This window comes from Leopardus geoffroyi, chromosome D2 (genome assembly GCF_018350155.1).
Source record: "Leopardus geoffroyi isolate Oge1 chromosome D2, O.geoffroyi_Oge1_pat1.0, whole genome shotgun sequence".
NCBI classification, from domain to species: domain Eukaryota; kingdom Metazoa; phylum Chordata; class Mammalia; order Carnivora; family Felidae; genus Leopardus; species Leopardus geoffroyi.
Window position 1 is genome coordinate 11,594,325 of NC_059334.1, and position 23,251 is coordinate 11,617,575.

Below are 23,251 nucleotides of genomic sequence, written 5' to 3' on the forward strand. Positions count from 1 at the left end.
CTAACTCTGAGTAGTCAGTACCAGAAATTCACTGTAGTCTACCAGCTGGGGTGGAGACCAAAAAGCTAGTGTAATTTTCACTATCAGACGTTATGTAAAATTATAGAGGTCATTTGAGTTCTGTGTGTTACTTTCTCCCAAAAGATGTACTTTTTTTTGCTTCTGGCAGGTAAAATGATCTAGGGTTACCAGCAATCTCACATCATCTTAATCCAAATAGCAACTAATATTATTTGAGGCTGAGTCTTGAATACTTGTGAGGGCTGGTCTATTTCTGGTTCGCCTTCAAGGGCACAGCTCTGGAAGCCATACCTATACCTCTGAAAGTGCCTCTCCTCGGTGGGGGGGACGGGGGTGGGGGGAGGGTCTTGGGGCTTTCATCGTCTTCTACTCTGATGCTTCCCACAGCCCTCCTCCTCTTCCCTGCTCCTCAGCCACTGAAACCCCCTGGAGAGACGAGGTTGCTCCAAATGCTATAAACTCAGTTCTCTGGTCTCCTTGTATTTTGGGACACTGGCCCTCACATTTTGACTTTTTTTTTTTTTTTTTTTTTGCTCTGAGTTATCTTCAAACAGATTTTAGGGGGTGGTTTACCTTTTTTAGTTTTTCTCAGGAGGACCTTGGTTTGAAATAACCTATCTATTATTATTACCAATTTCACTTTTAAAAATTATCTTTAAAATACAATTATTTTCAACTTTGAGTCCATCCGGCCAATGGGGAATTCAAGAGCTCATTATTCTTGCTAGAGTGGTGCAGCAATTTCAGACATGGGGTAAGACCGGTTCACTCGTTAGATCTCCTGTACACACATGCTCCCTTCCAGTCTGAGGGCTACTGATTTCTATTCACTGGAGAGGCATGACATTTTGCCAAAGTGAAAAAAAAAAAACCCAGAGCCATTCCCCTCTGACTTCTTGCCATCTCCTTATAAGCTAAGATGAAATGGGAAGTAGAAAGCTATCAGGTAGTAGATGGCTGGTCATCCTGAAAGTGGAACCCAGTAAAAGTACTCCCTCCCCAGTCTCTGCAAATGTCTTCAAAATTTGTTTTGAACTAACACCACAGAAATACAAATGACTATAAGAAAACATTATTAAAAAACGGTAAGACAACAAGCTGGACAACCTAGAAAAAGTGGATAAATTCCTAGAAACATACAACCCTCCAAAACTGAATTAGGAACAAATAGAAATTTTGAAGAGACCACCATTATCAGCAACAAAACTGAAATCAGTAAGTAAAAAAACTCCGAACCAGGGCACCTGGGCGGTTCAATCAGCTAAGCATCCAAGTCTTGGTTTCAGCTCAGGTCATGATCTCACGGTTTGTGAGTTCAAGCCCCACATCACGCTCTGTGCTGTCAGCACAGAGTCTCCTTGAGATTCTCTTTTTCCCTCTCTGTCTGCTTCTTCCCTGCTCACTCTCTCTCTCTCAAAATAAATAAACTTAAAAAAAAATTAAAAAAACAAAAAAATAAAAAAAAAACCCTCCAAACCAACAAAAGTCTAGGACCAGATTGCTTCACAGGTAACTTCTACCAAGCATTCAAAGGAGAGTTGATATCTGTTCTTCTCAAACTATTCCAAAAAAATAGCAGAGGAAGGAAAGCTTCCAAATTCCTTCTAAAAGGTCAGCATTACCCTCCTACCAAATCCAGACAAAGACACTACAAAGAAAAACAAAGGAAGAAAACTAAAGGATAACAATATCTCTGATGAACATAGATGCAAAAATCATCAACAAAATAGTAGCAAGTCAAATTCAACAACACATTTAAAAATTCATTCACCATGAACAAGTGGGATTTAATCCAAAAATGCCAAGGGTGGTTCAATATTTACAAATCAATCAATATGATCCATCACATTAAGAAGTGAAAGGATAAAAGCCATATGGTCACCACAACAGATGCAGAAAAAGTATCTAACAAAGTACAACATCCACGATAAAAACTCAACGAAGTAGATACGGAGGAAACACACCTCAACATAATAAAGACGATATATAAAAAACCCACAGCTTACATCATACTTGATGGGGAAAAACTAAGATCTTTTTCTCCTAGATGAAGAACAAGACAAGGATGCACATTCTCATCATTTTTATTCGATATAGTACTGAAAGTCTTAGCTGCAGCAATCAGTCAAGAAAAAGAAATAAAAGGCATCCAAATTGGTAAGAAAGAGGCTTACCAATTTTGTCTATTTTCAAAAGACACGATGCAGCAAACTGAAGATTCCATTAAAAAAAAAAAAAAAAAGCCACTAGAACTGATAAATGAATTCAACAAAGTCACAGGATACAAAATTGACATACAGAAATATTTTGCATTTTTTCCATTTTTTTTTAATTTTAGAGAGAGAGCACATATGTAAGCAGAGGAGAGGGGGAGAAGGGGAGAGGCAGAGAGAGCCCCAAGCAGGCTCCATGCTCACTGAGAAGCCTGAAGCAGGGCTCCATCCCATGACTGAAATCATGACCTGAACCGAAATCAAGAGTCAGTCGCTTAAGTGACTGTGAACCACGGAGGCGCCCCATGTTGCATTTCTGTACACTAATAATAAAGAAACAAAAAAAGAGAAATTAACAATCCCATTTAAATTATACCAAAAATAGGGGCACCTGGGTGGCTCGGTTGATTAAGCCTCCAACTTTGGCTCAGGTCACGATCTCACGGTTCATGAGTTGGAGCCCTGTGTCGGGCTCTGTGCTGACAGCTCAGAGCCTGGAGCCTGTGTCAGATTCTGTCTCTGTCTCTCTCTCTCTCTCTCTCTGCACCGCCTCCCAACTTGTGCTCTGTCTCCCTCTCTCTCAAAAGTAAGTAAACATTAAAAAAATGTTTAAATCATACCAAAAATAATAAAATACCAAAAGAGTGAAAGAATTATACTCTGAAAACAATAAAACAATGATGATAGCAATTTATGATGACACAAATGGAAAGATATTCCATGCTCATGGACTAGGAGAACAAATATTGTTAAAATGTCCACACTACCCAAAGCAATCTACAGACTCAATGCAATCGCTATCAAAACACCAACACAAAACAAGAACAAACCATCCTAAAATTTGTATGGAACCACAAACGACCCTGAATAGCCAAAGCAATCTGGAAAAAGAACAAAGCTGGAGGTATCACAATCCCAGATTTCAAGTTACATCACAATGCTGTAGTAATCAAACCAGTATGGTACTGGCACAAAAACAAACACATCGATCAACAAAACAATAAAAAACCCAGAAATGAACCTGCAGTTATATGGTCAATTAATCTGTGACAAAGCAGAAAAGAATATCCAATGGGAAAAATACAGTCTCTTTAACAAATGCTGCTGGGAAAATGGGACAACAACATGCAGAAGAATGAAACTAGACCACTTTCTTATACCATACACAAAAGCAGACTCAAAATGGAATAAAGACATAAATGTAAGGGGCACCTGGGTGGCTCAGTCAGTTAAGCATCGGACTCTCAGTTTCAGTTCAGATCATGATCTCACGGTTTCATGAGTTCGAGCCCCACATCGGGCTGTGCACTGATGGTGTGTAGCCTGCTTAAGATTCTGTCTCTCCCTTTCCCTCTCTCTCTGCCCCTCCCCTACTCATGCTGTCTCTGTCTCTCTCAAAATAAATAAATAAATAAACTTGAAAAAAATTTTTTTAAAAAGCCATTAATCTAAGACCTGAAACCATCAAAATCCTAGAAGAAAACATAGGCAGTAATTTCTTTGACATCAACCAAAGAAACATTTTTCTAGATATGTCTCCTAAGGCAGGGGAAGCCAAAGTAAAATTAAACTATTGGGACTATATCGAAATAAAAACCTTTTACACGGTGAAAGGAATCATCAACAAAATGACAAAGGCAACCTACTAAATGGGAAAAGATATTTGCAAATGATATATCTGATAAGGGGTTAATATCTAAAATATTTAAAGAACTTGTACAACTCAACACCAAAAAAACACAAACAATCCAATTAAAAAATAGGCAGAGGAAGTAAACACATATTTTTCCGAAGACAATATACAAATGGCCAACAGACACATGAGAAGATGCTCAGCATCACTCATCAGCATGGGAATACAAATCAAGACCACAATCACATATCACCATACACCTGTCAGAAGGGCTAGAACCAAAAAAGACAAGAAATGACAAGTGTTGGTAGGGATATAGGTAAAAGGAACCCTTGTGCAATGTTGGGGAAGTGCAAACTGGTTCAGTAACTGTAGAAACCAGTATGAAGGTGCCTCAAGAAGTTAAAAATAAAATTATCATATGGTCCAGTAATTCCACTACTTGGTATTTACAAAAAAAAAAAAAAACCCAAATATAATTTGAAATGATATATGTACCTCTCTGTTTATTGCAGGATTATTTATGATAGCCAAGATACTGAAGCATCTGTGATTGTTCATCCACAGATGAATGAATAAAGATGTGATACATATACACAATGGAATCTTACTCAACCTTAAAAAAGAAATCTTGTCATTTCTAACCACGTGATGGATAGAGTGTTTTATGCTAAGAGAAGTAAGTCAGTCAGAGAAAAACAAATACCATACAATTTCACTCGTATAGACTTTAAGAAACAAAACAAATGAACAAAGAAAAGAGAGGCAGACAAACACACACACACACAAACAAAAGATGGACTCTTAAATACAGAGAACAAATTGGTGCTTGCCAGAGGGGATATGGATGAGGGGATAGGTGAAAAAAACTTTGCTGTAAGATAACTGTAGATTCACATGCCATTGAAAGAATAGAGAAAAGTATTTCTGAACATTTTGTTCTTGAACTTGTCTAGTTTCTCCTAACAATAATGTTTTTAAAAATATGGAAGTCTCTCATCAAGAATATTGGCTTTGAGGGGTGCCGGGGTGGCTCCATTGGTTAAGCGTCTGACTTTAGCTCATGATCTCAACATTCGTGAGTTTGAGCCCCACATCAGGCTCTGTGCTGACAGCTCGGAGCCTGGAGCCTGCTTCGGATTCTGTGTCTCCTTCTTCTCCCCCCTCCCCAGCTCACGCTCTGTCTCTTTCTTTCTCAAAAATAAACATTAAAAAATTTTTAAATATATATATATTGGCTTTGATACAATCCCCAATCTTATATCTATCCAGTTCTGCTTTTATTACATTCTACACCATGTTGTCATTTGTGTTAGTTCCTGATCCTCATCAGTGGGAAGGTCCTGTGCCACAAAGATTCCTCATATTCCCTTTTATAACTACATGCTCTTCCTTCTCTCTCCCTGCTCTCGCTTCCCTAACTCTGGACAACCACTCCCTTCCATTTCTAAGCTTTAACATTTCAAAAATGTTATAAAAATGGAATCTTAGAGTATGTAAGATGCTTGGATTGATATTTTTCACTCAGCATAATTGCCTGAAGATTCATCCAAGTTGCTATATCAACAGGGCACTGCTCTTAATTGCTGAGTAATATTCTCTGCTATGGTTATACCACTGATGGTTCAATAATTCATGAGCTGAAGGACATTTGGGGTGATTCCAGCTTTTGGCTGTTACAAAAAAGCTACTTTACACTAAATATTTCTGTATATTACATGTATACACAATACTGTATGTAAATATATATATATGTATACATACATACATATATATACACATATGTGTGTGTGTGTGTGTGTGTGTGAATACAGTTTTCTTTTCTTTGGGATAAACTCCCAGGGGTGAAATTGCTAGGTCACGTGGTAGTGTATGCTTAGTTTTTAAAGCAAGTGTCAAAATGTTTTCCAGAGTAGGGGTACCACTCTGCAAGCCATTTATGAGTGATTCAGTTTCTCTGCATCCTCACCAGCACTTGGCTATCAATATTTTTGTTGGTTTTGGTCAATCTGTATATTGATTATGCCTAATGATTATTAGTCATTTACCACAATGACTAATGATGCTATACATTTTCTCATGAGCTTACTTGCAATCTATATGCCCTCTTTGTGAAATAGCAGTTCTTGTATTTTGCCCATTTTTTAATTACGTCGTTTTTTTGTTGTTGTTTTTTTGTTTTTTACTGCCAAGCTTTGAGAGTTCTTTATGTATTTTTAGATGTTAGTCCTTCATTGGAATTATGACCTGCCAATATTTTCTGACCCTCTAGAACATGTCTTTTCATCTTCTCCACATGGGCATTTATAGAACAAACACAAAGTTTCTCATTTCGATGAGGTCCAGTTTATCAACGTTTTCTTTTCATGAAGTTGTGGTTTCAATGTCAAGTTTTAAAAGTCCATGATCCTCAAGATTTTTTTTTCTATTTTTTCTGAAAGTTTTATGGTTTTATGTCTTACATTTCTGTCTTTGATCCACTTGGAGTTCTTTTTTTGTGTCAAGTGTGAGGTTTGGGTCAAGGCTATTTATTATTATTATTATTATTATTATTATTATTATTATTATTTTTCCCCCTTGGGCATCCATTTGCTTCATCCAAATGTCTTTTAAGTTGAAAAATCCCTTCTCATTTTCTTTTCTATCAGAAACAATCTCTCTCCCTTCTAAGACACTAAAGCACAACAACTTCCTTGAACTTAGTCTTTAGGGAATACAAGTCAGAAAGGGAAGTGCCTTGTACAAAGCTTAAGCTTTCTGGGAAGTCACAAACCTCCCCTTTGGGGGGAAAAAACACAGGCACCACTGATTGCTTATGTGGGGAAGAATAAGGGAACATACTTCAAAAAAATTAACATCATAGAAATCACCCCACAGACAAAATCTTTCCACATTGGCAAGTGTGTGAATTTTCCAGGAAGAATCTGTAATGTGCATCAGATTGCCAAAGATACCCACAACCACCCAATTATGTTTTGAAAATCATGGTTTTCAAGGCTCAGATGCCCGCTACAAGAACGGGGACTCCTTCCATGGACTGATTTGAAGTCAAGGTGCTTCCGGTAGAGAAGACTGAGCCAAGGATGTGGGACTCCCAGGCCCCGAAACAGTATTCTGCTCATTCCGGTTGGTAAGCTGGTTTAGTTAAGACACCTTTTCTTCCCCTCCCCAAAGCAAAGCAGGTAACAGTCTTTCAAGAGTCACCAAAATAACACAAGTGGGGGACCTCTGACCCTGCTGAGTCAGCCAGAGTGGGAGTCAATGCAGGCACCCCACTGCTCTCTTTAAACAACCCAAAGCACACGACTTGTTTTTTCTCCATGTATTTCTTTCACAAATGCAAAAGAATAAGCATTTGTGTGCAGATGCCCACATACATGGCACTATCTAAAAGGTGTACAAGAATGCAGGATGCTACCCTGGCTGAAAAGTAAATAGAAGAGATGAACAATAGGAGACACTGATCGCCAATAAAGATAATAAATGGCAGTATGTGACGAGTGTCATTATTTGTATGGGGCAGTTAAAGACAGTCCCACCACCAGCATGGCCTCAACCAAATTAAGTTCAGCTGTGTTAATGTATTACCAGACCCTGGAGACTGAGGCTTCTTCTATGAATCCTCTGCAAAATAATTGGGTTCAGCAAAAAATTACTCACACAGAGCTTCTACTGACAGTTGATACCGAATAGCAGATTCAAACCGATTAGTGGAAAGAGAAGAATGTTTGACTAGCTCGTACAGGCTAACGAGCTTATTGCTTCAAAATCAGAGATGGAGAAAGATTCCTTCCTTCCTTGAGGAAGACTGCTAACCTTCCTCCAAGGGCAGAATGGTAAGAGATGCTTTCTACGATGCAATTTTTGAAAAGACTGTGTTGGCCTTTCCCAGATTAACACTCACTTCTTCCTGAATGTAGTATTGAGATCTCACCAGACAGGGAATTCCTTAAAGACACAGGCTGGCTCTCATTCAAATGCCAACAACATACAAGTCCCTCAATAAGCATTCAAGGCATTGAGTGGAAGGGACTGAAAAGCAGGCCCAGGATTAAAAGGTGATTTCAGAATAAAATCCTACGTGTTGGAGTTTACGCATTTTTCACAGTAGAATTTGGGCGTTGGCTGCAGTCTCCTCCATGCCTACAAGGGCGTTTGCCTGGGCCGCAGGTGCTAAAGCAAACTGTCAAAAGTGTTTATACAACAGTGACCTCAGGAAGTACACGTCTACCCCGTGTTGAGAGTAACATTGTGTCTCCACTTGGGGGCTGAGTCTGTGACGATATGTCTATTCAAGTTGCTGTCCAAGAGAAAACAGGGATGTTTTGAGAGGATACATCAGAATAAATGCACATGAATCACCGCGAATTAAAAACAGTATAGATACTATAGAGAAGCATGTAAATAGGACTAGAGCAGGAAAACAGCAAAAATATGTCGCTGCTCTTACCTTTCACTCCACCCAAAATACAACCACAAAGTCATCTGGAAGTGAAAAAGGAGAAGCTTTCCTTTCTTTCCTTCTTTCTTTCTTTTTTTTTCTTGAAAGATACTGCTAACATTCAGATTAAGTGAAGAAACAAAACAGGGCCAAGTGAAAAATCGTCTTGAATTTCATCGACAAAATAACTGGAGTATTTTTTTATTTTTTTTTTATTTTTTCAATATATGAAATTTATTGTCAAATTGGTTTCCATACAACACCCAGTGCTCATCCCAAAAGGTGCCCTCCTCAATACCCATCACCCACCCTCCCCTCCCTCCCACCCCCCCATCAACCCTCAGTTTGTTCTCAGTTTTTAAGAGTCTCTTATGCTTTGGCTCTCTCCCACTCTAACCTCTTTTTTTTTTTTTTTTTTCTTTTTTCCTCCCCCTCCCCCATGGGTTCCTGTTAAGTTTCTCAGGCTCCACATAAGAGTGAAACCATATGGTATCTGTCTTTCTCTGTACGGCTTATTTCACTTAGCATCACACTCTCCAGTTCCATCCACGTTGCTACAAAGGGCCATATTTCATTCTTTCTCATTGCCATGTAGTACTCCATTGTGTATATAAACCACAATTTCTTTAACTGGAGTATTTTTTTAATGTTTTGTTTAATTTATTTTTGAGACAGCATGAGCAGAGGAGGGGCAGAGAGAGAGGGAGACACAGAATCCGAAGCAGGCTGCAGGCTCTGAGCTGTCAGCACAGAGCCCGATGCGGGGCTCGAACTCATGACCTGAGCCAAAGTCAGATGCTTAACCCACTGAGTCACCCAGGCACCCCTGAGGATATTTCTTTTTTAATGTTGATTTTTTTAATTCTATTGTCTCTTTTTTAATTCACTTAACTTTAAGTGTATAGAACACTTCAACTATTGTTGTTGTTGTTGTTTTTAATTTTTCCTGAAATCCAATCGTTTCAATTCCTGTGAATATTTTTAATCTTTTGCCTTCAAGACCTATATTTTTTCAAATAGTGCATGCTAGCCCCGTCATTCCTTGAGTATGTGGGTTATAGACCGAGTCAGGCTGCTAAATGAGGGCAGGCTGAAATAAGGCCCTGTGCTATCTGCAGTCTGCAGGGAGTTTAAATTTGGGGAAAAGAGTGAACCTCTCTCAAGGGAGAAGAGGCACAGAAGAGAAAATAGCTCTCCCGACATGTGTTTATTCTTTCATCAAAACTGCTGAGCAAAGCCATCCAGCTCCCATAGCCAGGCTGCAAAGGTACATACGGGTCGTGGAGGGGAACAGGTGCCTGAGAAGCCCTCATCGGATAACTTTATCCCTTTGAACATTTAGGAGCACAGAAGGCAGCTTTATAAGCTTCCTCCGAGGTGGTGACTGAGGGCGTACAAACCCGGCAAGGATATTAGTCATCCGATTGTGTACACAGACATAAACCATGCATCTCTTTCCAAACCAGACTGCGAGACACTTAATTCATGGTATCAAACCCATCTCACTTCTTATCAATTATTTACAACTAAAGCTCATTAAATCACCAAAATATCATAAAAGGGGCAAGGAGGCAAAAAATATTGTCATGCATACATATGGCACGGCTTTTGCCTGCTGAGTCACATGCTGGAAAGCAAATGCAGCATTTATTTCCAGATACTGTCAGAAACAATAACTTAATTGTCCTCCACTGGCAAGTAGAAAGACAGAGCAAGCATACACAACAGTAATGCCTGATAAAACAGAAACACAACCACCTCTCTCTGCAGATCAAGCTCTCCCTCCCGCTCTCTCCCTCTCTCCTTCTCTCCCGCTCTCCTTCCCTCTCTCCCTCCCTCAAACACACACACAAACACAAACCCTCTCCACTCCTCTGTCTCCTTTATTTTTCTCCAAAGCCCTTCTCATCACCTTGTATATTATCTGTGGGTGTATGCATATGTGGGTGCATTTAGAAATAAGTGCATTTATGTTTTCGTTGCCTCATATCCCCACTAGAATGTAACCTCCTTGAGAAAAGAGACATCGCATCTTTTTATACACTGCTATAACCCCAGCACCCAGAACATGATAGTCATTCCACAAATCGTTACTGAATGAATAAAACTACCCATGAACTACACAGCATAAGTGGTTTTAACATACAAATGGTGCTTTTCAAAAAACGTTCCTCTAATAACCGGTATCCAAGTCAGAGATCCCAAATAATAGTTCCCAATAATATTCCCCCAATTTTTCCACTTTAAAATTCATTAACTTAAGCACGTGGGTGGCTCAGTCAGCGTCTGACTCCTGATTTCGGCTCAGGTCATGATCTCACGGTCTAGGAGTCAGAGCCCCATGTCGGGCTCTGCAATGATAGCATGGCGCCTACTCGGGACTCTCTCTCTCCCTCTCTCTGCCCCTCCTGTGCTCATGCTCTCTCTCTCTCTCTCTCTCTCTCTCTCTCTCAAAGTAAATAAAACTCAAAGAAAATTCTAAAATTAGAATTAAGTATTAAGTATTAACTATTAAGAATTAATAATTTAGGGGCGCCTGGGTGGCGCAGTCGGTTAAGCGTCCGACTTCAGCCAGGTCACGATCTCGCGGTCCGTGAGTTCGAGCCCCGCGTCGGGCTCTGGGCTGATGGCTCAGAGCCTGGAGCCTGCTTCCGATTCTGTGTCTCCCTCTCTCTCTGCCCCTCCCCCGTTCATGCTCTGTCTCTCTCTGTCCCAAAAATAAATAAACGTTGAAGAAAAAAAAAAAAAAAGAATTAAGAATTTAAGTATTAGAATACTTAAAAGTATGGCATACTTAATTCAGATAGTGCGTATTTCATGCATAAGTAAGTGTATGTGCACATAAAGGAAATGCCTTCGCTGATATTTTATTATGCTTCACATAAAAATGGACTGAATAGGATGCAATCCAGTGATAGAATCTGGGGCAGAAAATACTCCCTATGTAAAATATGTCATGCTCAAAATGAAAACCGGTAATCAGATTTCAAGCTTCCAGAATGAAAGCTTATTTTTAAGTAAATAATTAAAACACGATATTGCTCTGACAAATCCCCGTCTCTCCTTAATATATTCTCACTATCTAAAGAGTCTGGCTCAGAACTAAAAAATTACAATTTAAAGCTGATACTCAAAGTATCCCCCTTTGACCCAAATGCTCACAACCCCTATAGATTATATTTTTACTGTTATTTAGACAACTCGCATACCTGTGACTTTAGAACCACAGGGTCTTCCTGGAAAAATCTCAAGAAATTTAAGGGGCACCTAGGTGGCTCAGTCGGTTAAGCCTCCAACTTGGGCTCAGGTTATGATCTCAGGGTTCGTGAGTTCAAGCCCTGCGTCAGGCTCTGTACTGACAGCTTGGAGCCTGGAGACTGCTTCGGGTTCTGTGTCTCCCTCTCTCCCTGCCCTTCCCCCCCCCCCCCCCCACACACACACACACTCTCTCTCTCTCTCTCTCAAAAAAAATAAACATAAAACAATCTTTTTTAAAGAAATTTCAAATAAAACTATCGTGATGCTATATTTCATGAGTAATGTCAGAATTCAATCCATAAACATAAGATGAGCAAGAAGAATGTAGAAAACTATGAATTTAGTTTAGCTTGAGTAGGAGCTCATTCCCCCATTCAGTTCCACTTAACTGTATGGGCCACTGTCTTCTCTTCGTTCTAAGAGATTTTATTAATACCCTCATGAGAATGCCTAGGTAATTACTTCCACATACAAGCCTAAATGTGAAGAGGAAACTAAAGGTAACTCCATTGGTCTCTGGTATTACAGAACCCATCCCCAAACTGCACGTTCAATTGCTATAATTATAGCTGTGTCTATTCAACAACCGTCAACGGAACGGGGCATAGGCAGGACGACGTATCCATTCGGGAACAAGGCACTGATGACCGACATGTTCCTAAATTACTCGAAAGTAAATGTCGCTTCTGGCCATCTCCTTACTTCCACTTCTTATGACAAATCTGGTTTGACCTTAGTTCTTTGACTTTCACAACGTGACGCGAGTACTGAGCGTAAGCAGATCACAAGTGTGGCACAGAGCTGTGAGGTAAAAGAATTCTTTCACATATTTCCCTAGAATTCCTCCAGGTTTCAAGCGGCTGTCCAAAAATCAAATTATTTTCACTTCTTTTTTTTAAACGAATCAAAATATATATTCTTCGGTTATCATGATGCGTTTCTCCCCCAGTAGAGATTCAAATCAATAAAAGAGCTACTGCCTCCAGACTGAGTTGCCCTTTGCCCCCCGCCCCCTGCCCCCTGAGTCACTGAAGAGACTGAAATGACTCCGGGTCAGAACAAAGGGGGATAAAGACATTTCGACACAATGATAGTAACAAGACTTGAGTGCAGTGCGAATGTAAAATTTAAGAAATCATTTTTCTTGTGACATGCAACTAAATGCCCAATGTCACTATTTCATCAAGACAAGTCTAACGATCCTTCCTTAAGCAACACCCCTTAGGTTGCTGCTGCCTATTTCTCACTCATTTTCTCCCTCAAGCCAGGATCTGACATCTCTTTAAATCTAATTTCACCCGCATAAACATACTGTGCACAGGGCACAAACGGATGTGTTCTTACTGACATCACTCCCTAGAAAGAGCAGTGATTTGCTGAACTGAATACATATTGAGAGTAATTTGACACAGACATTAACAACATTAACTCAAGAATGATATGAGAAAGGACAGATGTCAACATGTATGCAATGGGACAGCAGATCCAGAACAATAATAAAATATCTTTGAAATGCCCGCTAGTTTTCCCTGCAGTAATAACCAGCTACCTACACAATCAGTAGAAAACCCACCCTGTAAATGCCCCGTTCAAGAAAACACCTATTTAGGGGCGCGTGGGTGGCTCAGTCCGTTGAGCGGCCGACTTCGGCTCAGGTCATGATCTCGCAGTTTGTGAGTTTGAGCCCCGCGTCGGGCTCTGTGCTGACGGCTCGGGGCCTGGAGCCTGCTTCGGATTCTGTCTCCCTCTCTCTGCCCCTCCCCCATTGTGCTCAGTCTCTCTCAAATAAATAAATAAACTTAAATAAAAAACAAACACACACCTATTTAACCTACAGGTTCTCTAGTGTCCAGGAGAACTGGAAAACTGTAGTCATTGCCCGTGAGCTTAGCTGAGGAACTCTGGGGTCTCTCTGCCACTGAATATTCTCATCGGAGGATGAAAATATTCAACTCTTCAAACAAAAACTATGCTCATCCATTTCTGGCTTCTGAACCTTAGCAAGAATCAGGAGTCCTTCCTCACCCCACACCGACTCCATTCAATTCAAAGAATAGAGGATTTTCCTCGATATAGTTTAGCCTCGCTTCCTCCAAAGCCTATGCTCTAGTAAGCTTTCATCCACATGCCCAGGGTCCCTCAGATTCTCCCATATCTGACTAAATCCTGCTCTTCCATCCAAATAATAATGACAGTGACAACGAAATCTGCTGATCTCTTACTGCGCATCAAGTATTTTCCACGCATTGTCCCCCTGAATCTTCCCAGCCCGTACTTAAGCTGCATTTCACAGTGGAGAAAAGCAATTCTTAAAGAAATTAAGTCACCTGCACAAGTCACCCCATTAGGAAGTGGCAGAGGTGAGGCCCAAACCCAGGTGTGTGTAGCTCCAGAGCCTTAACTACCAATGTCTCATGTCTGTAGAAACAAGAGAGGGGCTCTAAGAAGCATCACTTGCTTTAAGTGCTTCCTTTAACAAATCAGAGAATAAATTCCCCAATGACTAAGACAGGACCTCTTTTTGCTCCTAAGTTTATATAAACATATCACCGCATTTAACACACCTGCCCCCCAATCTTCCCTTGGCTTCCATGACTAACCTCCCTGGTTCTCTACCTGGCTACCATGCAGACTCTTCTTTGCCTGTCCACATCCCAAATGTCAGCGTGCTCTGGGATACCACCCTTGGCCTCCTCTCTGGAGGAGAGGCCTATTCCAAGGCTTTGCGGCCTTTTTAAAGCAATGCCCCAAACTGATCAACACATCCCCCTAATTCCAGCTCTGCCCTCCCTATGTAGGACCCTCATTCCTTCAACTATCCCCTGGGCACTTGGACTTTACATCCAGGTCAAGCTCTAAGTAAATGACTCAAAAATTCCAACTTCCTGCTTAATGTCCTACGGACCCTCTGTAGTTAACCAGTATCCAAACTTTACTCAAGCTTTACTATGAAAACTGAATGTCTCCTAATAATCTTTAGCACCATCTCTCTTTACTCAAGCCAGAAACAGCAGGACACCCTGGGTCAGATACACTCACTCATGCTCCACACTGCTTTATCTCTAAACCAGTCAACGTGACCGAAAATGTCTCTGTTCCAGATGGAGCTATCCATTCTGATGGCCACCCTCCACGTAAAGGTTCTCCCTTCCTCTTGCACGAGTGCCTACAACAGCCTTCTCCTGGTTTCCCTGATTTGGACTCTCCTCATTGGTGACCCAACCTCCTCCTGCCCGTTAAGACCTACTATTCCTTTACAAGAGACCTGACCATTTCACCCCCGCCCCATGCTCCTTCCTAACTACCTCAGAGTAAAAGCGAGCCCATGGTAATGGTACCAAGGATCCTTCAAAAGCTGACCACACTGCTCTCTCTCGTCTGGTCTGCACCTCCGATTCCATCCTGCTCCTGGTCACTCTGGAAGAACAGCTATTTCCACAATACATCCCTTTGAGTCTTCTGTGTTTTCTTCTGTTTGGAATTAATTCCTCAAACCAAGTGCCTTTTGAATTCCCTCTCATCTTGTAGACAAACCCTATCAACACCATCAACATCTTCTTCCCAACCTACTACCAGTGGCATTTTTCATTTAGGGAATTTTCCAGGCTGTGCATGCCACTTCACCATAAGCCAGGTCTTCCTGGTAAGAGAGGTACAACTACAACTGAGGCCTCAAAGTGACTTTTCCCAAGGTTAAACAGCTAGTTAAATGAGTATTAACTTTCAGGGTGCCTGGGTGCCTCAGTTGGTTGAGCATCTGAGTCTCGATTTCAGCTCAGGTCATGATCTTGTGGATGGTGGGATCGAGCCCTGTGTAGGGCTCTGTACCAGCTTTGGGCAGCCTGCTTGGGATTCTCTTTCTCTCTGCCCCTCCCCAACTTGCTCTCTCTCCCTCCCCCACCCCTCTCTCTCTTTCCCAATAAATAAACTTAAAAAAAAAAAGTGAGTATTAACTTTCTAAATGTTCTCTATATCAAAGTTACAAAACTGAACATGTATGAAATAATAGTTGCCTCACTATATAGGTTCATATTATGAGAAATGTCCACCCAAAGACTTAAAAACACATAATAAACCATCCACACAACGTCTTCTCTCCTAGTACTCTCATATATGTGTGTTCAACTCACTATGGATCCATTAATTCATAACGCAAAGCAGGACATTCAAACCATCCTAAATATTCTATGGTTTTAGATTATTTATGCACTTTCCCCAGTGACTCCCCAGAGGACTTCAGTCTCAGCCCAGTACCAACAAATATTACCATCAGAGAGGTGTTATAATCACATAAAATATTAGGGAGAGTGGTCAATTTTATCGTGTGTGTCAGTAAGTGGGAGGTAATAGGAAAAGGTCCCAAACTTTTGTGCAATTTGAGAACTCTGACTTTAAAACTGAATTTGAGACTAAACATGCCAGAAAGAAATGTAACATGTAATGAAATGTACATGCCAGAAAGTAAGGAACATGTAATGAAGCTTTAAATAGTTTAATGTGTTCACTCCTCCCACTCAGTGTATTTTAGTCCATACTTCTGACCATGTTTTATTTATATCAAAATTTTCAGCAATTCTATCAATAGGTAATAAAAAATAAAACATAAGAGAAAAACTTCTATAGAGGCCAACACACGGATTGCTTCAGTGGACAGAGGAGTGTTAGTGGCCCATTTTCTATTAAGCGAATGGTCTTAATTTGAAAATTGTACAAGGGGGCGCCTGGGCGGCTCAGTCGGTTGAGCGTCCAACTTCAGCTCAGGTCATGATCTCGTGGTTTGTAAGTTCAAGCCCCCCATCAGGCTCTGTGCTGACAGCTCAGAGTCTAGAACCTGCTTCGGATTCTATGTCCCATCTCTTTGCTCCTTCCTTGCCTGTGTTCTGTCTCCCTCTGCCTCTCAAAAATAAATAAATGTTTAAAAAAAAAAACTTTTTAAAATAATAAATTAAAAAATTAAAAATTGCATCAAGGCAAGACTCAGATACACCAGGCTTGGTACCGACCTCCGCTGCTCTTCACCGTGTTCTCCTGAAGGGACAGTGAGGCATTCATCCATGTGTCCGTGCAGCAACCGGAGGACGTCACCACCAATTAGATACCCTGTAAGGATTGAAATTCAGGCACATTTGAACTGTCGTGGTCAGATGCCAAGAGCCAGGCAGATCATCTGGTCCAATTTTCTATTTGCATAGACAGAGAAACAGAAGTTCAGTGAGGCTTAAGTATCTAGCCAAAATCTGCCTGCCGCCTCTGAGCTCAGGGTTCCCAAGTCCCACTGTCCGTGATGTTCCTGCTAGAAAACATGACCTCAATCCCAGAAAAGCCTCCGTTCTGCATACAAACATGGAGAGGCTCAGATCTGAACCTATGTAAATGAGGATGATCAGAACAGATGCAGAGAGTAACCTGACGCATAAACACTGCCGTGGTCTGGCTCTAAGTCCCCCAACCCTGGAAGGTGAGAAGCCTCCCTATTAGCCTCACTGAACAATATGCTGAGGCCAAAACACTGGAAAAAACAACATCTAGGGAGCGAGCACATACGGCACACACAAATAAGCGAAAGGTGGCAGCACAAAAAAAAGAAAATCAATCTTAACACAAACTTCACTTTTAAATAGCAATCGAAACAAGATTCTTAAATGTCACGTATCTGCATTCCAGAATACTTTGACACAAAATGCCCTGATTAACAATCTGCTCATTATCACAATTCCAGGGATGACTGTCAACCATGGATCAAGGACAAGCCCTCTAATTGAAGTGGAGTTTTTTTTTTTTTTTTTTTTTTTTTTTTTTACCTTGGGCGGCTTCACTTCCTGAGCTGATTGGGGCCACGCTCCAGAGAGTCTGCTGGAAAGCGGCATCCACGTGTAAGCTGCCATTGCCGTAAGACAAATGCTGTGGGAGAGGCAAAAGAGGGCATCTCTTCAGGCTTTTCGAAAGTCTTACTACGTAAGGGCTTCTGGCAGCTCGAACTTAACACTGCCGATTTGGGAATGTCCACTGAGAACATCTATTTCGATCCTGTCACTCAGGCATTAAGAGACTAGTAGGAAAAAAAAAGAGTTCCTACTTGACTTTAGGTATTTTTGAGCTTCATTCTAAGAATGACTAACGGAAGCCACTAATCAGAAACACACACACAAAACTACTAAAATCAATTTATGCATTAAAACAGACCATTTTGCTTTGCAGTTCACTGATGGACAAAACTTGACAGAGAGCGGTCACTCACCATTGAAATTATAATTAATTTTTCTACATATCACACTGTGACAGCTTTTGGACGGTGAAATAGGTCAATTCTAAGGGACTGTCACAGGGTCCTTGGAGAACTTTTATCTGCAATTTGGTATGACAGCCAGTAAGTGGCAATATTTCCTAATAGGTAGCTAACCAGCACCCTCCATTTCCTCCAAAATTCAGATACTACAAATTTCAGATTTTCCTTCTTAAAAACAGAAATGTACTAAAATAATATCATATTTCCCATTGAAGAGTCATAATATGTGAGTTTTCAAATAATTAGTAAAGAAAAACAAAATTATGGGTAACCTTGCTCATTTTACTGATCACTACTTGGCTGATTCTAGAATTTCAAATACACATAGAACAACCACTTTTTCCTTAGAGTCATTTCGGGTAAACATCACCAATATTCCTGTAACGTTTCTGCAACACTTTTCCAATGCTGATGACAGCCTAAGCTTTTAAGGTCTTTAATTGTGCCAGATTTTCCCCAGAAATCTGACCCTCTTCCTTAAATGAAGAACAATCACGAAGCAGTCACGGGGCGTTCCCGTGCTCCACGGGACATTGAATATCCTAAACATACTCTCAAGTCACCGGCAAAAACAGGTAAGTCACTATCTTTCTCTTGGGAACAAAATCAACGAAAATTTTGACATTTGACACTTAGGTGGTCATCTTATCAATAATCTTTTCCAATCAATAAGATTCAAAGTTTCCCTGTCGATGCATCATACTTAGCAATAACTTGCTCTGATCTTCTTGGCTCACCATCTGCCTTTTTACAACCTTGTCACCTCAGCCTGTCCTTTGGACACCAAATCCCAGTGGACATTCGTTACTGAATTTCCTCCCCAATATGAGACTCCTTTAACTACTTACAGATAAATTCGTACATGCTCTGCTTCCATAACTAAGGAAGCCATATTTTCCTTCAGAGCAGTCAGAGTGATGTAACTGTTCTGTGTATTTTCTTTCCCCATCTCATAAGCTATTAGACACAGGTTCACAACTGTATACCTCATATCGAGCAGCATTGTTCACTAAGCAAGAATGTGAAGAAGTCACCCAAACCTTTAAAATCAAAGTAGCATAAAACAAAAAAAAAATCTGAAGTCATTCTATGAATATTCCCATTTCAATGACCTGAGTCAAAGTAACAGCACACACACACACACACACACACACACACACATATATCTATATGGATTTTACCAAATCATGAGAAGATGACTCAAAATACCAATGCCTATATCTTTATTTGAAGTGAAAGCTCATACCATATGATGATAAATTATCGTCGTTTGTCAACACATCACGTTTCACTGAATACGCTACGTATCAAGCACTGTGTTAAATATCAGTAGGTCACATGCTGTACCCTAAGTACACTTGTAACATGGAAGGGAAGGTAAAGTACGTGCATATTTTGAGGTAATACTTTAAGGTAAAATAAATATACGTTTCAATGTTAGGTGAACTGTAATTGAAGCGGTCCAGGAATTGAAACGAGACAGCACCTTGGCCAACGTAACCGGAACAGAGCTCGCTGCAATGAGCCTTGAGGACGGACAGCACTTGCACAAGAGAGAAGGCATTCCACATGGGATGAGAGCTTGAGCGGCCAGTAGGACTGCTTGGTCTGGGCCTCACATTTCTGTGTTTAGAGATGCTGTCTCCGAGTAAGTTTGTACATACATCGGATGTGGGTATGTATATTAGTAAGGTTAATGTGCTAAATATTTAAAACATGCCAACATTTTTTATGAAACAATTTACATTTTGTAAGCCAGTTTGGAGGTTTTCATTTTTAATATGCCAGAAACCTCATAAATGGAAGTGGCCTGGACCTCTTTGTTCCTCTAAGAGGCTCTGATAAGGGGAATGTTATGACACAGAGAAGGGGGTACCCAAAGGGACAAACATATGGGAACACAGGATACAGCAGAGAGTTCCATGTTGGGGGCTGAGACCATATACTTAGTAATACAGTGAGATATGGATCAGCAGATAAACAGGTACCAGAACATGGGAGCACCTTATGCTTCAGAAAATAAGGAGCTGCTGGGGGCACCTGGGTGGCTCAGTCGGTTAAGCATCCAACTTCAGCTCAGGTCATGATCTCATGGTCTGTGGGTTCGAGCCCCGCGTCGGGCTCTGTGCTGACACCTCACAGCCAGGAACCTGCTTCAGATTCTGTGTCTCCCTCTCTCTCTCTGCCCCTCCCCCACCCATACGCCCCCTCCCCCATCAAAAATAAATTAACATTAAAAAAATTAAAAAAAAAATAAGGTGCTGCTAGGGGCACCTGGGTGGCTCAGTAGGTTAAGCATCCGACTTCAGCTCAGGTCATGATCTCGCAGTTCATGAGTTCGAGCCCGGTGTGGGGCTCTATGCTGATAGTTCAGATCCTGGAGCCTGCTTCAGATTCTGTGTCTCCCTCTCTCTCTGCCCCTCCCCCGCATTCTCTCTCTCTCTCTCTCCCTCTCTCTCTGTCTCTCTCTCTCTCTCCCTCTCTCTCTCAAAAATAAAATAAGCATTAAAAAAATAATAGTAAGGAGCTGCTGTAGTGAAAAATAATGGGGGTGGCGAGGAGGGTTAAGATGCAATTTTCAAATCCTATCTAAACCTAAAGATAAATAATACGTACGAGAGGACCATAAAAATATGAAAGTTTCAGTCTGCTGAATAAAGTCCAAAAAATGTCCTTAAGATCGTATTGCAGCACATAAACTTACTTAATAATGCCCACTCTTCTCAAGAAAATATTCTCTGGGCATAACTATTCTGGATGTCTCTAATTAATTTTGTTGCTTAAACAGCTAAGGGAAATCTAAAGACACACAACATCGTCAGACCTGTCGGATGAAATATTCAGAAAGCAGTAACAGTTGCAATTACTGAAACTAAGACGAGTTGTCCTTAAAGCAAAACAGATGTTGTCAGAGGTTGAAAGCAAAGTTGGCCTTAGGCTGAAACATGTAACTATTCTAGAATTTACATGCTTACAGTAGCATCAGCCCACCAGCAAAAGTAGAGAGGCCTGGGGCCCCCTCCACTCCTTCATGTCACCGTGACCTTTGTGTTAGTGACTCTCCAGATCGAATACACACAGGAGTCAGCTGAGGATCTTGTGCAAACATGCATATTTGAACCCAGGAGGTGTGGAGGGGCCAACCAAGGCTGCGGGCCCCAAAACGGTGTTTTGAGTAACAGGACATTGTATGATAGAATCACAAAATCTCAGAAGTAAGAGAGGATATTATAAACCATCCTATGGGAGTTCCTTTTTTTTTTTTTTTTTTAATATTTACTTATTTTTGAGAGAGAGAGACACAGACAGAGCATGAGTAGGGGAGGGGCAGAGAGCAAGGGAGACACAGAATCTGAAGCAGGCTCCAGGTTCTGAGCTGTCAGTACAGAGCCCAACATGGGGCTCAAACCTATAAACCATGAGATCATGACCTGAGCTGAAGTTGGACATTTAACCGACTGAGCCACCCACACTCCCCTATGGGAGTTCTTAACCAAAACTCCACTTAGAGAACGTCTAGTTTTCCTTGTAATCCTATGTATATGTTTCATGTATTTTAAAATATTGATGACAAGCGGTCAATAAGCTTCATCAGATTACCAAAGGAGTCTATGGCCCCTAAATTTTTAGGAATATCTGAATTCAACCCTTATGGGATGCATTCATTCAACACAAATGTTTCTCTCTTAAGTGTCAGGCACCTGGGTCCTGGTGAGCAACATTCTGGATACATTAGCATCCAGTGACAGGAAACACAAGTACATAAGACATATCACCCCTCGGGCTTCATTTTCTCCTTCTGAGAAAAAATGAGGGGCACAGAATAGACACTCTTTCCGAAAGGAATATTCTATGATTCCATCATTGGAACCACAGAGAGAAAAAAAAAAAAAAAAAAAAGGCTCAAAGTAAATAAAAATGGTTGCTGCAAAATAATTAGCTTGAAAAGATTTATGATCGCTGTCCTTTTTAGTTATCGGTATTTTATGCAACTTGAGGCAATTCAGCAACTTCGTATGTAGTCAAAACACCTTGTACTTCTTATGAGAAATTCAGAGATGGGTAGGGGAATGGTGGGGAAATTCTTATGAACCCGAGAATGCCTTATTTAAGCATCTGCCGACCATTCTTTAGATTGTGGGGTTCAGCTTTGCCTAATTACTTTCAGACAATGGCAATGTTTTCATGGATCTTTAAAAAATCTGTATGTTTCTATAGGTGATCTAATTAAGAAAAAATTAGTCAAAAAATCAATGTTTCCAATGCAAGTAATCCAACCCATGGATTGAAGACTTCTGTGTGTACCAGGGTGATCTGATGTCTTTCTAAACCAATAAAAGTTGTTGTGTATGCTTTACTTTGTTCAGTTTGAAATAGATTCACAGTCAGCACTACCTACACGGCCATATTTTCTCTATTTTAAGTTGCGTATCTGTCTTATATTTAAGCTGCTTTGTCAATTCTTCTTAAAAGAAAAAAAGTAAACAGTTCCAATAGGGACACAGGGATTTTGTTCTTCTTCTTGGATATCCTGAAAAGGGGATGAAGGTATCATTCCATATGAGAATATGAAACAGCAAGGTGAGAAAAGACCATATTTGGATGAGCGGTTTGCAACAACTTATTTCTAGAAATAAGACCCCTTATTCCTTGGAAATCATGTGCAGAGAAGCAACATACGAAGTAGAGGGCACAGCCTGGGCTGCTTGGTGTCCAACACAGCGCCCTCTTCTGTCCACAGGGCACGGCTGCAGAGGACAGGGTGAAAATCAATCGTGTAAAGTCAATTTTACCCATTAGCACCCCAGCAGTTGTAAGCTTTATTAGAGTACCTAAAGCCCAATTCAGCTTAACCATCTCTGTTAGTGGAGGAAAACTAGATCAAAGGTCCACAGGCACTAATGACTAGAAAGTTATAAAATCAATGGCTGGAAAAGTTTATTTTAAGTAGTTATTTTTAACGAATGTGTTTTCAGCCAAAGTTATTAAATTATTTACTTTTAAACACATCAGCAACTTCTCAGAATGTGAACCTGGCTTTCCACGGTAGACCTCTATGTAAAATCAGCTATATTACTCCCTTTACTCCTGCCTTCCCGACTTCTTCTTCTTCTGGTTAAGTATCTGCAGTGTCGTTAGCCATTCTCCACAAGGACAAATCGCCCAAGTAAACAGTGATAGCAACTCACTAAGCAACTCTCTGGTTTGGATCAAAGAATTGCATCTTTTTAACACCCCTGTGAATTACGTTCTTTATTATCACCATATTGCAGGTGAGGAAAGTGAGGGTTTTAAGAAGTTCCATGATTGGCCCAGGCTCATACTTACCAGGCCCTACACTAATAAACAGATATTTATACACAGAGCCCATTTTTAGTTATTTAGGCGCAGTATACGGG

The 23,251-nt window shown here is 40.6% G+C and overlaps 1 protein-coding gene across 9 annotated transcripts in view; it reads right to left on the bottom strand.

Annotated features, from left to right (window-relative positions):
• The window catches only part of RYR2 (ryanodine receptor 2), a 762,307-nt gene that overhangs the window by 423,190 nt on the left and 315,866 nt on the right, over window positions 1–23,251 (bottom strand). For all 9 annotated transcript variants that reach the window (XM_045437236.1, XM_045437235.1, XM_045437229.1 and 6 more), the window contains 2 exons: window positions 17,368–17,467; window positions 16,570–16,666 (listed from right to left, as the gene is read on the bottom strand). In XM_045437236.1, the coding sequence (XP_045293192.1) occupies window positions 16,570–16,666; window positions 17,368–17,467 (197 nt within the window). The remainder of the gene's footprint in view (window positions 1–16,569; window positions 16,667–17,367; window positions 17,468–23,251) is intronic.